Here is a 12,684-nt window from a genome sequence, read left to right as displayed (position 1 = left end):
TTATTGGTCTGGTAATTACATAAATGGTGACCTAATAACAATACTGCCTGAATAGGAACATGTCCGTCGAAAAAACGTAGAACCAATCGCATCCCTCCTTGCATACAGTATTGTACATAATTAGCTATACGTTTCAATGTTTTCTCGTAAGTGTAAGCGATGCATTTCACTCCCGACAGCGACGAGCCATAACTATTGCAAACATCCAGGGATCAATGTGCTTGACGACATCTCCCCTCTTGACACGTTCCCAATCGTAGGCTATTTACTTTTCAATCACAAATGCATCAAGGACGCAGCAATCGGCCAAGCAGCCACAGTCCTTGACCAGCCATACAGACGGTGACTATTACAGGACTGAGCTCTTAAGCTACTAAACCTTGTGCGCCATCTTGCAGACTGTTGCACGAACACAGATTCTGTCTTGGTTGTCGTCTTCTCACGTGACCATGTGGTTCTTCTGTTCGCACAAGGTTTTGTACGCAGCATTCACTAACGTAGAGAGAGAGGCGCTGTGCCCCTTTAAGACTTTGAGCACGGGTGTTCTTCTTTCAGTTCGCCTTAAAGGAACATTCCACCAAGAAAGTATTCTCATTTGTGGTCATAAATCTCACGCATATCCCTAAACGATATTGTGCAAATTAACTTTTGAGATGTGTGTGTGATGTCATTATGTAATTCCAGGAAGTGGAATTATCTCTCATAAGTGACGTTATGCGAAGGAAACGCACGGAGGCCATGGCATAGTGAGTGGTGAGCAGCTCCATAGTGAGTGGTCAACAGATCCTGGAAAGGCCTCGATGTATACGTTAATCATTTCAGTGTTTTTAACTCAACGACTCTCAAAACCAAGTTAATTTGTACATGATGGTTTATAGCTTTGGCATGTGATTTATGAGCACAATTATGACTTAGAACACCTATAAATGATCCCCCCCCCCTGTTTTCCCCCCCTAGCCTGCGTTGCTCATTCACATCCCTGATCCAGTTGGTGAGCATTATGTGGCTGGTCTAGAAAACGCCATTCACTTGGTAACCTGACCTACAGGACTCTGCAAGCGGGTATCATTTCGCCACCGCATCGACGTGGTGCAGGAGAGGGAAGAGGATTCTAACAATCTCATTCGTTTGGTTCTGCCCCCCTAGATGACCGATTTTCATTGGTTGGCGCTTTCCCCCCCCCCACGCTAAGACCTCTTTGACCTCTCACCTCTCTCTTTCACCGGTATAGCGCTAACTAAGCGTAGTGTAAACACGCATCTGGTCACTCAGCTCGTAGTCTTATGACTTAACTACCTGCGTTGAACTCAATAATGTGTAAATGAACACCCGCTCCTCGGCCTGGAATGTACAAACGGATATAGACTCTTTGATCATCTGGACGACATTCGGTAGATGCATTTGATATCCGATATACGGCTGATCACAAGGCTTAAAATAGGATCTTGTGTCCGAGAAGCTTCCAAATGTTCAAACTGCACATGAAGCATTGTGTGCAGTGTGATGGATCCAAGTTAAGTGACACACACACACACACGCGTACATAGGAACTTAGAAAGGCGTTCAATTCCCTCCGAAGGAGAATAACTGATTATATCTAAAAAAGAATTTGTCCCATAACCCTGAAATAATGGTCCGTCTACATAATTATAATTTTTTTTTATCCCATGGTACTCTCTTATCTAATAACCCTCTCTCAAAACCCTGCCCTATTTTCTCGATCCTCCAATCACAACTGTCACTGTGAAGCGGCTTCACCCGGTGGCGTGATATCGGCCCTGGCCGTTTGGAGGGATTGTGTGTTTTTTGTATACTTTTTTTTTATATTTAATTTTACGCTGGCGAGGCTGTAGGACGTCAGGGTATCTCCTCGGACCGCTCTTTTTCCCTGACCTCGGCCCCTCGAAGAGACTCCAGCAGACGCCGTGGAAGGAGGACAACAAGAAGGAGAGTGACTCATCTCTCCGCAGCTCAGTTCTTCCGACCGGTTGGTTTGAATATACTGTAAATACCGTCTCCCCCCCCCCCCCCCCCCCCCCCGGGCGCTTATTGGGGGGATGTTTTTCCTTTTTTGTACTCTGGTTATGTATCCTCTGCCTCAGAATATATTTGTAACGACAACAGTGGTGGTTATGATGATGATGATAATATTAATAAACGTTTTTGTTTTTTTTTGGTTTTGTAAACCTTGTGTTTTTTCCCGGTTCGTACTTCAGTCGCTCACCACAGCCAGGAGAGGAGCGCCAGCAGTGAGACCCTGTGTGTAGCGACTCTCTCTCTCTGTCTCGCTCCCCCTCCCTCCCTCACTCTTTCTCTTCATTCATAAAATGCAGCTGGCGGTGTGTCGCATCACTCCACCTTTTTCACTCTGGCCTCTCCCTCCCGGTGATCATGGAGGGGGGCGTGCCTGAAATGGCCGGACGGCGTCTTGAAAAGCGTGTTTTACGCAACGCAACTGTAGACTGATGACGACGCAGTTAAAACGCAGATGCTGTAAATATACAGTACGCATTTTTTTTTTTTGGCGAGTGACTACACGCTGCTCCTTTTTTCGTGATGTAACTGGTTTGAGTGCGTCACTTGCACCATGTTTTATTGTTATTTTCTTTGCTTTTATGCTGCAAAACAAATTAGCTCATCGAGGACATGAAAGTTTTCTAATCTAATGATGTTGCTAGGCAACTGCGGTCAGGAAGGGGGGTGGGGGGGGACTGTCTGCCGTCTCACTCATTTTCATCATTCTCTTCCTTGAAGGAACTAATCCATCCATCTGTTCCTCCCATTCATTTTGTGCCATCTTAATCCCCCCCTCCCCCCCGCACGGATCTGCAGCTATAAGGATGAGCGCAGTCGTGGCGGTGATGCACAGAGTGCTGTAGTCGTGGAATATGTACAGATCAAAATGAGAATGGCAAATGTGTCCCCTGTCCACCTCGTATGGGGCAACTGGTGCTGGTTTTAATCACATTATAATTACATTAATTTTTTTATCTTTTCGATTTTTTTTTTTTTTTCTACCCTGCATGGCTGCATCAGACCAAAATGTTCCCTGCATCTCTGTTCAAACTCTTATTTTGGAAGTCCTGCAACTATCCCGCCCGTGTGCATTAAATTCTGACCAACATTCCTAAAAATAGCTCCATAGATCTATGAATAGCTCTTGGTTGACGTCACTCGGCCGAACGTGGATCAGTTGGGGGCGGCGGGGGCGTGCGCTACGCCATTTCCATCAACCGCTGACCGCCAATGAGCATTCTCGCATCAGGCTAGATTCCCACTGTTCGGTCCCGTCGAACCAATCGGAGGAGAGGAGAAAGTGGGCGTCCTCGGGAGGAAAATAATCAGTGACGTCGCTGTTTTTTTTCTTTTTTTTGCAAGGGCGGGGGCGGGCTGCTTTTTTGTTGACTGATAGTATTCGGCCAGTCACAGCTCTACAAAGAGTAGCTCTGTAGACAGGTGGCCAACCGACATCATCGCCCCGCCCCCTCCTGGCTGTCAGTCATCGCAGCTCTAGGCTCATGGGCGGGACGGTCCCTCCTGTCAGTCATCGCAGTTCTAGGCTCGTGGTGGGCGGGACGTTCCCTCGGCTGTAGCTCCTTCAGCTCCGCTCTCACCTCCGCGTCCACGGGAGGCTCTGTTGTTTTAGACCCACAAATTATCACCCTTTTTTTTGGAACCCATTGACTCTTAAAAATTGCATTAGCCGGGTTCGGCAACGAGAGAGGGGTCTTATTAGTTACAGCATTCGCTTAGGAACACTGGCCACACACCCCCGCTGTCGGTGTTTTTTTTGTTTTATATATAGAAGGGGGAGAGCGGTGGGTGCCGGCTGGCCTCGGCAGGGGCTGCGAGGTGGGGCAGGCGGAGACGAAGCCCCGGCGGGCCGAGATCCGTAGAGGAGGGTCTCCGGTCGCTCCGTACGGTCCGCTCAGCTCGTCGCATTGTGGGGCTTTTCATCAAGTCAACGTGCTAAACGTGGAGTGAGTTGAGTCTCGCAACAACAGCTGTCACAGGCTTAGCGCCAGCGTTACAACCGGTTGGTTTTCAGGGAACCGCGTCTTTCGCCTAAAAACCCACTTTGGTACCGGGAGGCGGAGGCTGCTGGGCCGGGTAGAGAGCTACGGATTGCCGCCGGTCGACAAGTTGCCATCATGGGCAACAACGCGCCCACGGCCAGGAAAGGCAGCAGCGAGATGGAAAGCGGTGGGTACCGTCATCATCATCAGCATCGTGATGATCAATAACATGTTAGAACCCGTGTTCGGTTCCACATGCGATCTCAGATTTGGCATTAGTCAAGTTAGAGCCCCCTCGTGTCTGTTATAGAATAAATAAGCATATTGCTGGGTAGTAGTTCCCCTCGTCTAATTCGTTTAAATCCACATGTGTGTGTGTGTGTGTGTGTATCTGCACTTTCAGTGGTTTAATGTTTATTCAAGCCCCATGGACCAAGTTTCAGATCAACATATTCTCATCATTGAGGGATTTACTGTCAAATCTTGTGAAGCACACCTGCAGTGTAGTGGAGGATGTACTCACTCACCTAAACTCAAACTTTAGCTTTTTACCATTTAACCCCTTTTGAGATGATACAAATATTTACGATTGAAATGGATATGTAAGTATCAGATTGATTGCAAGTTACACACATTTTTGACTATGCTGTAAAAAAAAAGTAATAGGCCATATCTTTTTTTGTCATTATTGGTTCAGATTCAGATTACTTTATTCACCATATTGTACAGGTACAAATGGAACGTGATTCGACATTACAGTGCATTGATTATTTTTTTCACAATTAGAAATAAACATAATAATAAATAAGTGCAGAACAGTGAGACAACAATAAGACAGTAAAGTGCAGTGGTTGGCGACATGGATACAGTGCAGCACAGTTCAAGTCCAGAGGTCCAGCCCTAGCAGCTCGCCATAGAGGGGGAGTCATGTGATCATCGGCTGCAGTTCATAGTTTACCCACCTTGATGTTGTCACTGCCAACAGAAGTCATTCAACATCATTCAATGAGCACCCATTTAGACCTGAACCCCAAGCTAGCTGTGTCTGGAGAAAGTGGCCTATAGTTAACCTGTCTCGGATACAGATCTGCCCCCACAGTATGTAGCTCATAGGCTTGGCCCTATGAGCATGGCACTAATACCACTGCCAGCCAGGTTGAGGGGTTTGATTCCCATTGTGGCCTGCACCCATACTGAAAAATGTATGCTGTCATTCAGCACATTGAAATATTGCTAATATTACAACATCACAATATCTCCCTTTTTCATTTTGGCGTTTGCAATCTTAAAGGTGAATGACAGCAATTTTCAGAATTCACATAATTCCCTTTCTTTCTGTGCCTCAGGGCGGTTCATTCAGTAGTTATGAACATGCACCACTATCTATTAAAGCTAGAAATCAGGAAGAGAAGAACCCTCCAGTCGGTGATGTCACCAGGATGTAAAATCTGGGGCTGGTGGTTATACATGTAGCCGGGAAACTTTGGATAGCTCAAGGCCTATGGAACGCATTATAATGTTTGATAAGATGTATGTTTTTTTGCAACCATTTCCTCAGTGGAACATAATGAAGACATCGGATTACACCGTGGGATTCCCCATTGGCTTTTTGAAGACTTAACACGTTGGATTGTAACGGGGGAGGGGGGGCTGGTGAGGCGATGTACAGTAGCACCGTGCTGAGTCTCACTCTCAACACTAAAGCCATCGGTGAAATGGTGGCCTTACACATTTACATTTAGTCATTCAACTGACTCTTATCCAAAGCCACTTACAAATTATGAACAGCAAGTCGGCAGAAGGGGGACACCTCTGGGTCAGTCAGGAGGAGGGGGGGCACCTCTGGGTCAGTCAGCAGGAGAGGGGGACACCTCTGGGTCAGGAGGAGGAGGGGGACAGCTCTGGGTCAGTCAGGAGGAGGAGGGGGACACCTCTGGGTCAGGAGGAGGAGGGGGACACCTCTGGGTCAGGAGGAGGAGGACAGCTCTGGGTCAGTCAGCAGGAGGGGGACACCTCTGGGTCAGTCAGCAGGAGGGGGACACCTCTGGGTCAGTCAGTAGGAGGGGGACAGCTCTTGGTCAGGAGGAGGAGGGGGACACCTCTGGGTCAGTCAGTAGGAGGGGGACACCTCTGGGTCAGGAGGAGGAGGACAGCTCTGGGTCAGTCAGCAGGAGGAGGGGGACAGCTCTGGGTTAGTGGCAGTCAGCAGGAGGGTGGCAGCTATGGCTCAGCGGCACTGTTCGTTGAATAGTATTGAACTTGCGTGTTGCGCCTAAAGTTGTTGACGAGAAGAAAGTGATCCTGTTTTGTTATGCTTGCTAGACTTCAGACAGGGCTTCACAGCCACTTAAATAAGGCTTTCTTTCATTCCCTTATCTCATCTCACCCGGCAGATCTTTAAGGTGGTCGCCATGGTTATTATACTGTAGACATGAAACTGCATGGATGGATTTATTTTTAATCACAATCCAGTCTGTTCTGTACTTTTTCTCTTCTGCCAGTTCCTTTACCATCCAACGAGGAGCATAAACGCCTCCCTTATAAGTTGGCTTAATAGGCCACGTTTCAGGTTTTGTTTTATTTGTCACATATAAATAAGGTACATGTACATTATTGTGAAATGCTTGGTTCTGTATGAGCCCCCTGTTAGTGTGCTTCATACAGTACAGTACAGAAGAGTTGTACCCGTCCTGTTGTACAGAACTTGTAAGTTGCTTTGGATAAAAGCGTCAGCTAATTGTAAAAGTTAAATGATAAAGACCAAAACACTATACACAATATACAAAACTAAAATGAACAAATTGCAAAAATTAGGTAGTGCAAGTCTTTTAGGAATTGATATAACAAATATGGTGTAATTGTTTAAAAAGTGAATGTTTAAAGTGAGTGTGGATGTTGTGTGCAGGAGGCTGGGCTTGAAAAGAACCACTGGACTAGTCGTGGTGACAGGTTTAACTGGCACCACGTTTGATCCCAGTGAAGTGGCCCTTGGCTCTAAGGGCACTGCACGTCGCTCCACGCTGTTGTCGGTCGCCATGTTTGTTTTCCATCTGTCTGCTGTTCTTAAAAAACAAATGTGACCACTAAGACATGAAGTTGGCAGATGGAATTCTGAATCCACCAGCCACTGTGGCCAGGTCCTAACCCGTCGGCTGTCCACAACGAAGTCTAGGTGAAAATAAACTCCTCCTCTGTTGTTCTTTAGATATTAATTAGACCGAGGTCATGGTCATGGCTTTCTGCCCAGACGCGATGGCGACTAGTTTAACTGTTGTTGGCTTTACTTAAGATTATTACATGGCGTTTTCACATTCGCCAAAATGCTTGCTTGTGATTGGTCAATAGCGCTCGTCAGATGTCCGATATTACTCTATAACGGACCTCTGCCGAACAATAATGACCGCTGTGCGCAGCTGGACCAATCAAGCCCACTACACACACTGTATCAGTGCGGCTCAGCATATGCACAGCTGCACTCAGTCATGCAATCAGACCACAGACCTGCCGGCTGCCGATAATAATAATCACTTTATTTGGGCTGACAGAGCCACAGAACAACTGCGTCTGCATTTGATCTCGTCTTGTCGATGAATTAGGTATATTTTTAGTAAGTTAGCCATGTAATAAGCGGGATAATGTATAGCTATACTCAGTCATTGTCGCAAAATAATTGACCTTCACTGACGTTTAAAACACCTCGGCTGCGCCTCTGTGTTCTAAACTCTGTGTCGGTCAATTATTTTGCGACAATGACCTCGTAGCTATACATTATCCCTTACTTAATCAGTAGTGACTAGTGATCCAAATGTATCGCAGTCTAAAAGCCCAATATGAGTATTGTTCAGCTTAAATTTGGAAGCACCGAAGAACCCCCCCCCCGCCCACACACACACACACTTCTGTGCTCATTCTCTTCCTCTCTCCACGTGCAGCACTAACAAACTCACATTAGGGTTTTCATGAAGTATCAGGGCCGGAGAACCCTGAAATGTTAAAGGAACATGCCAACATTTAGGGAAATTAGCTTACCGTCTTCTCCAGAGAGAGACAAGAAGATGGATACCAGTTTCCTCTCTGTGCGTTCAGTAGAACGCTATCTGGCTGCACGTTAGCCTAGCTTAGCACAATGAATGGAAGCGGCCAGTGCCGGTTAGCCTAGGCATTGTCCAACTAACCCCTCTCCCGAAGGCTAACCGGCACTGTCCGCTTCCATCCATCGTGCTAAGCTAGGCTAACGTGCAGCCAGATAGCTTTCTATCTTCTTGTCTCTCTCTGGAGAAGATGGTAAGCTAATTTCCCAAAATGTTGGCGTGTTCTTTTAATGTTAATGAAAGGAACATGTTGCTCTTCTCACACTATTACTATTGGCAGGAAGGATTGGCAGAGGCGCGTTGTGGTGGGAGAAGTCCATGGCTGAACATGCTCCTCAACTCGGCTAGCTCCTCGTAGAGGGGGTGAAATTAAAACAACAAAAACTAAGACCTAAATGTATTTGGAATTTATATTAGCCTAAGAATTACCAAAAAACTGTTTTGTTAAGACTAATAGACTCGGTTGTTTATTGAAGTCATGATTTGTTGTTGAACAACAAATGCAGTTTGGTGTAATTGCCCCCATAAAGATGTAAGTAGGTGGATATTATTAAATGACCACCGTGGCCAATGAGCTCCAGCAACAGTTGAAAAGCATCATCAGGGCATTCTCTCTGAAAAATTTGTCAACGTGCCTGTGAGCTGCAAATAGGGGCAGCGTGGTAGTGAGTGAGTGACAGACATTGTGGGTCTATGCGGTGCTTTAGTAAGAACCACAGTGTGAGAAAGAGCAACATGTTCCTTTCATTAACATTAAAGGAACACGCCAACATTTGGGGAAAATTAGCTTATGGCATTGCATGTACATGTCATAAGAATACTATTGTAACTGAGTGGATTTGAACCTGGGACCATAGGATCCACATGTGGCCGCACTAACCAGCTGAGCTAAAGAGTCTGACCCGTCAGCAGGTGCTGGTTGACTGCGATGACCCCTCAGTAGTTTACAGTCGCCCTCCCCCCCTAGAAGTGACTCCTGTGTAGTTTACAGTCGTCCCCCCCCCCCCAAGGAGTGTGTCCTTGCAGTTCTCTCATCCACGCACGCACATTCTCGGGGGTTAAGGCACTGAGATCACACAGCTGGTTTGTGCAGCTGACTGGATCTTATGGTCCCAGCATTCAAATCCACTTGGTTACACTATGATATACGTAGGATTGGACGGTTATTGTATGAGCTTGTTGTTGCAGTGCTTGGGTCGTGTTGAAGAACAGTTGAACCCTCTTGACACACCAACGTAGGCTAAGCGTCTCCCCTGTGAATCTTCTTTCACAGTCAAAGAGTTCCTGGCTAAAGCCAAAGAGGACTTCTTGAAGAAGTGGGAGAACCCTGCACAGGTTAGTGTGTGTGTGCGTGTGAGTGAGTCTATGCTGTGTGAATGGAGTGAGTGAGGCCGGGCCTGCATGCATAATGTGACAGTTCCTGAGATATTTTATCCTAATTTAGTGATCTATTTGACTGCTATCTATCTATTCTATCTATCTACCTACTGTATCTGTCTGTCTGTGTGTACTGTATGTACGAGGGGAGGAAAACAAAACCTTCCAATTGAAGTACTAGCCTTGTGTTACCTTTGTTTAATAGGAAAAAAACATACATACATTTACATTCCATTTAGTCATTTAGCTGACTCTTTTATCCAAAGCGACTTACAAATTCTGTACGACAAGTCAGCAGGAAGGGCACAACTCTTACAACTGAGTTACAATGTTCATCAAACAAGTTTCTTTAATTTTCAAGTTTCAAACAGTGCTGAAACCTGGGTGCTGCAGTGTTGAGTGCATAGTAGAAAAGACATATTAGTATAATAATAATAATAATAATAATATTATAATAATAATAGGAAGAGTGCATGATAGAAGACAGTAAGAAAGTTAGACTTTTACATACATACCGGTACATTACATACCTTACCCTCCCCCCCACCCAATGTGACCATACTGTGGTCTGTTTCATCTGTGTTTAATTTTTTTTGTTACTGTCCTACTTTACATGTGTTGTATCTGTGTTACATGTGTTGACTAGCATGTGCTACATATAGTCATATTGTCATGTGTGTATGCAGCCTAATCACAGCACTACAGTGTTGCCTAACTGTACAGAAATAATACTTGTGTTTATTTCACTTGGTTTTGTGATTTCAATTATTTATTGCAATTAATTAACAGAATTGCATGCAGACTTCTTTAATAAAAAAATGTAAATGGAGATTACGTCCAAACTAGTTAGGTTATGTCCTAGGTAATCATGGTGCAACCAATTTTAGTAGCTGATTTAGTTAAAAACAAACTAGTAGTTACTAAGCCTCTAGTGTCGACGTTATACTTAAAAGGAACACGCCAGCAGGCGGCTAATTGGCGCAGTGGGCAAGGCGCTCGCCACTAGTGCAGGAGATGCTGGGTTCGAGCCCAGCTCTCGGCATTGCTACCAGCTTGGCTGGTCGTTCATACTAACACAATTGGCAGTGTTAGGGGTGGGAAAGCTGGTGGGTGGGTCCTGGTCGTTGTAAACAGCGACTCCTACAGTTCGGTCGGGGCGCCTGCTCAGCGAGGAAAGGATCTAAGGGGGGTAGTGTGATCCTTCCACACGTTACACCCTCTCAGTGAGAGTCCGCGCTGCCAGGTGAAAAGAAGCGGTTGATTGGCTACACAGGAAGCATGTGATAGCCTCCACTCTCCCAGACCGACCGTAGGGGGTAGGTGCGCAGCGACCAGGAAGGGGATTGGGAATTGGCATAACGACTAACATTGGGATGGGAGAAAAACGGAGGAAAAAGGAGGGGGGAACACGCCAGCATTATGCGATATGTGCTTACCGTCTTCGCCTCTGTGTGTTCAGTAGAAAGCTATCCGGCTGCAGACTAGCCTAGCTTAGCACAAATTAATGGAAGTGGATACAGACCACTAGCCTACAGCTACACTTTTGGCCAACAGCTAGGCTAGCTGGTCCGTATCCGCGTCCATTCATTTGTGCTAAGCTACTGAGTGCTGTGCTTTCTACTGAACGCCCAGAGAGGAAATTTGTATCTATCTTCTTGTCTGACTCTGGATAAGTCGGTAAGCGCATTTCCTATAATGTTGAGTAGAGTTGAGTTTATTTTATCTCGAACAATCAACCAAAGAAAAAAATATGAGATCTTACATTCTTCATTAAACGATAAACAAATGAGTTCGAGAAGATGCAGAAGGAAGCAAATGCTTATCTAGTCCTGCCCCTTCCTCACAATATCATACATAAAACTAAATCTCTTTTAAACCTAAAATAACATAAACATCAATAAAAAGTAACAAAGATTTTAGTAGAAATAAAAAGTAACAATTTTAGAGCTCCTCGTTTTTGTACTCATCAATGAGAGTTTCCCTATACCTATTTTTGAACTGTACAATGTTCTTGCTCATTTTAGTTTCTTCATCTTAAGCCATTCCACAGGATTACACCACAAACTGAAATACACAATGTTGGGGTGTTCCTTTAACTCAGGAGAGAACCTACACACATAGCTGGTTCAACCCAGTGCTGAACCTTTCAGAAAAAGGCGCTGTCGTCATCATTGGCGCCTCTCCGTGCCTTGCCAGCGGTTTCCTGCCAGAAAAAGGCACCATGTGGACAGAAGCCCTTACGTTTTGTGGCAGTTGATTTAAACAAAGTGCCCTCCCCCTCGTTCTCTCTCTCAGAACACGGCGTGTCTGGAGCAGTTTGAGAGGTTGAAGACCCTGGGCACGGGCTCGTTTGGCCGCGTGATTCTGGTGAAGCACAGCGAGACGGGACAGCACTACGCCATGAAGATCCTCAACAAGCAGAAGGTAGGCTGCCGGTCAGGGGTACAGGGGTCCACAAGGGCCCCACTTAAAAAATCACTCAAAGGTGTAGGAAAAAAAACTATATATTTAAGGAAAAAAATGTATTCTTACTACCTGACAAGGTTTTTTCCCCCTTATTTTAACTACATTTAACAGTAGTATAACACCTAGCATAAACGACTGGCATAAACCCTCGCTCTCTCTCTCTTTCTGTGCCATTCTCGCTCTCACTCTATCTCTCGCTCTCTCTCTCTCACTATCTCTCTCTGTGCCTCTCACTATCTCTCGCTCTCCATCTATCTCTCTCTCACTATCTTGCTCTCTCCATCCATCTATCTCTCGCTCTCTCACTCTATCTCTCTCTGTGCCTCTCACTATCTCTCTATCTCGCTCTCCATCTATCTATCTCTCGCTCTCTCTCACTCTATTTCTCTCTGTTTCTCTCACGATCTCTCTCTCTCCATCTATCTATCTATCTCTCACTATCTCTCTCTCTTGCTCTCTCTCGCTCTCTCTCAATATCTCACTCTCTCTCAATCTATCTCGCTCTCTCCATCTATCTCACTCTATCTCTCTAGGTGGTGAAGCTCAAGCAGATTGAACACACTCTGAATGAGAAAAGGATTCTGCAGGCTGTCAGTTTCCCCTTTCTGGTGCGGGTAGAGTACTCCTTCAAGGTACGGAGGGTGTGTGTGTCAGTGTCAGTAACAGCGTGTGTGTCAGTAACAGCGTGTGTGTGTTCCTCAGGACAACACTAACCTGTACATGGTGATGGAGTA

The 12,684-nt window shown here is 45.7% G+C and overlaps 1 protein-coding gene across 1 annotated transcript in view; it reads left to right on the top strand.

The window, feature by feature from the left end:
* Positions 1-3,686: 3,686 nt before the first annotated feature.
* The window catches only part of LOC311231459 (cAMP-dependent protein kinase catalytic subunit alpha-like), a gene marked incomplete at its 3' end in the record, with an annotated part of 58,420 nt that continues 49,422 nt past the window's right edge, over positions 3,687-12,684 (top strand). The window contains exons 1-4 of the mRNA XM_084318059.1: positions 3,687-4,203; positions 9,381-9,442; positions 11,780-11,908; positions 12,484-12,582. Coding sequence (XP_084174185.1) covers positions 4,152-4,203; positions 9,381-9,442; positions 11,780-11,908; positions 12,484-12,582 — 342 coding nt within the window. The 5' untranslated portion in view covers positions 3,687-4,151. The remainder of the gene's footprint in view (positions 4,204-9,380; positions 9,443-11,779; positions 11,909-12,483; positions 12,583-12,684) is intronic.

This window comes from Notolepis coatsorum, assembly GCF_963971535.1.
Source record: "Notolepis coatsorum genome assembly, chromosome: 7".
NCBI classification, from domain to species: Eukaryota; Metazoa; Chordata; class Actinopteri; order Aulopiformes; family Paralepididae; genus Notolepis; species Notolepis coatsorum.
The sequence above is the reverse complement of the archived record's forward strand: the minus strand, read 5'-3'. Positions and strand labels throughout refer to the sequence as shown.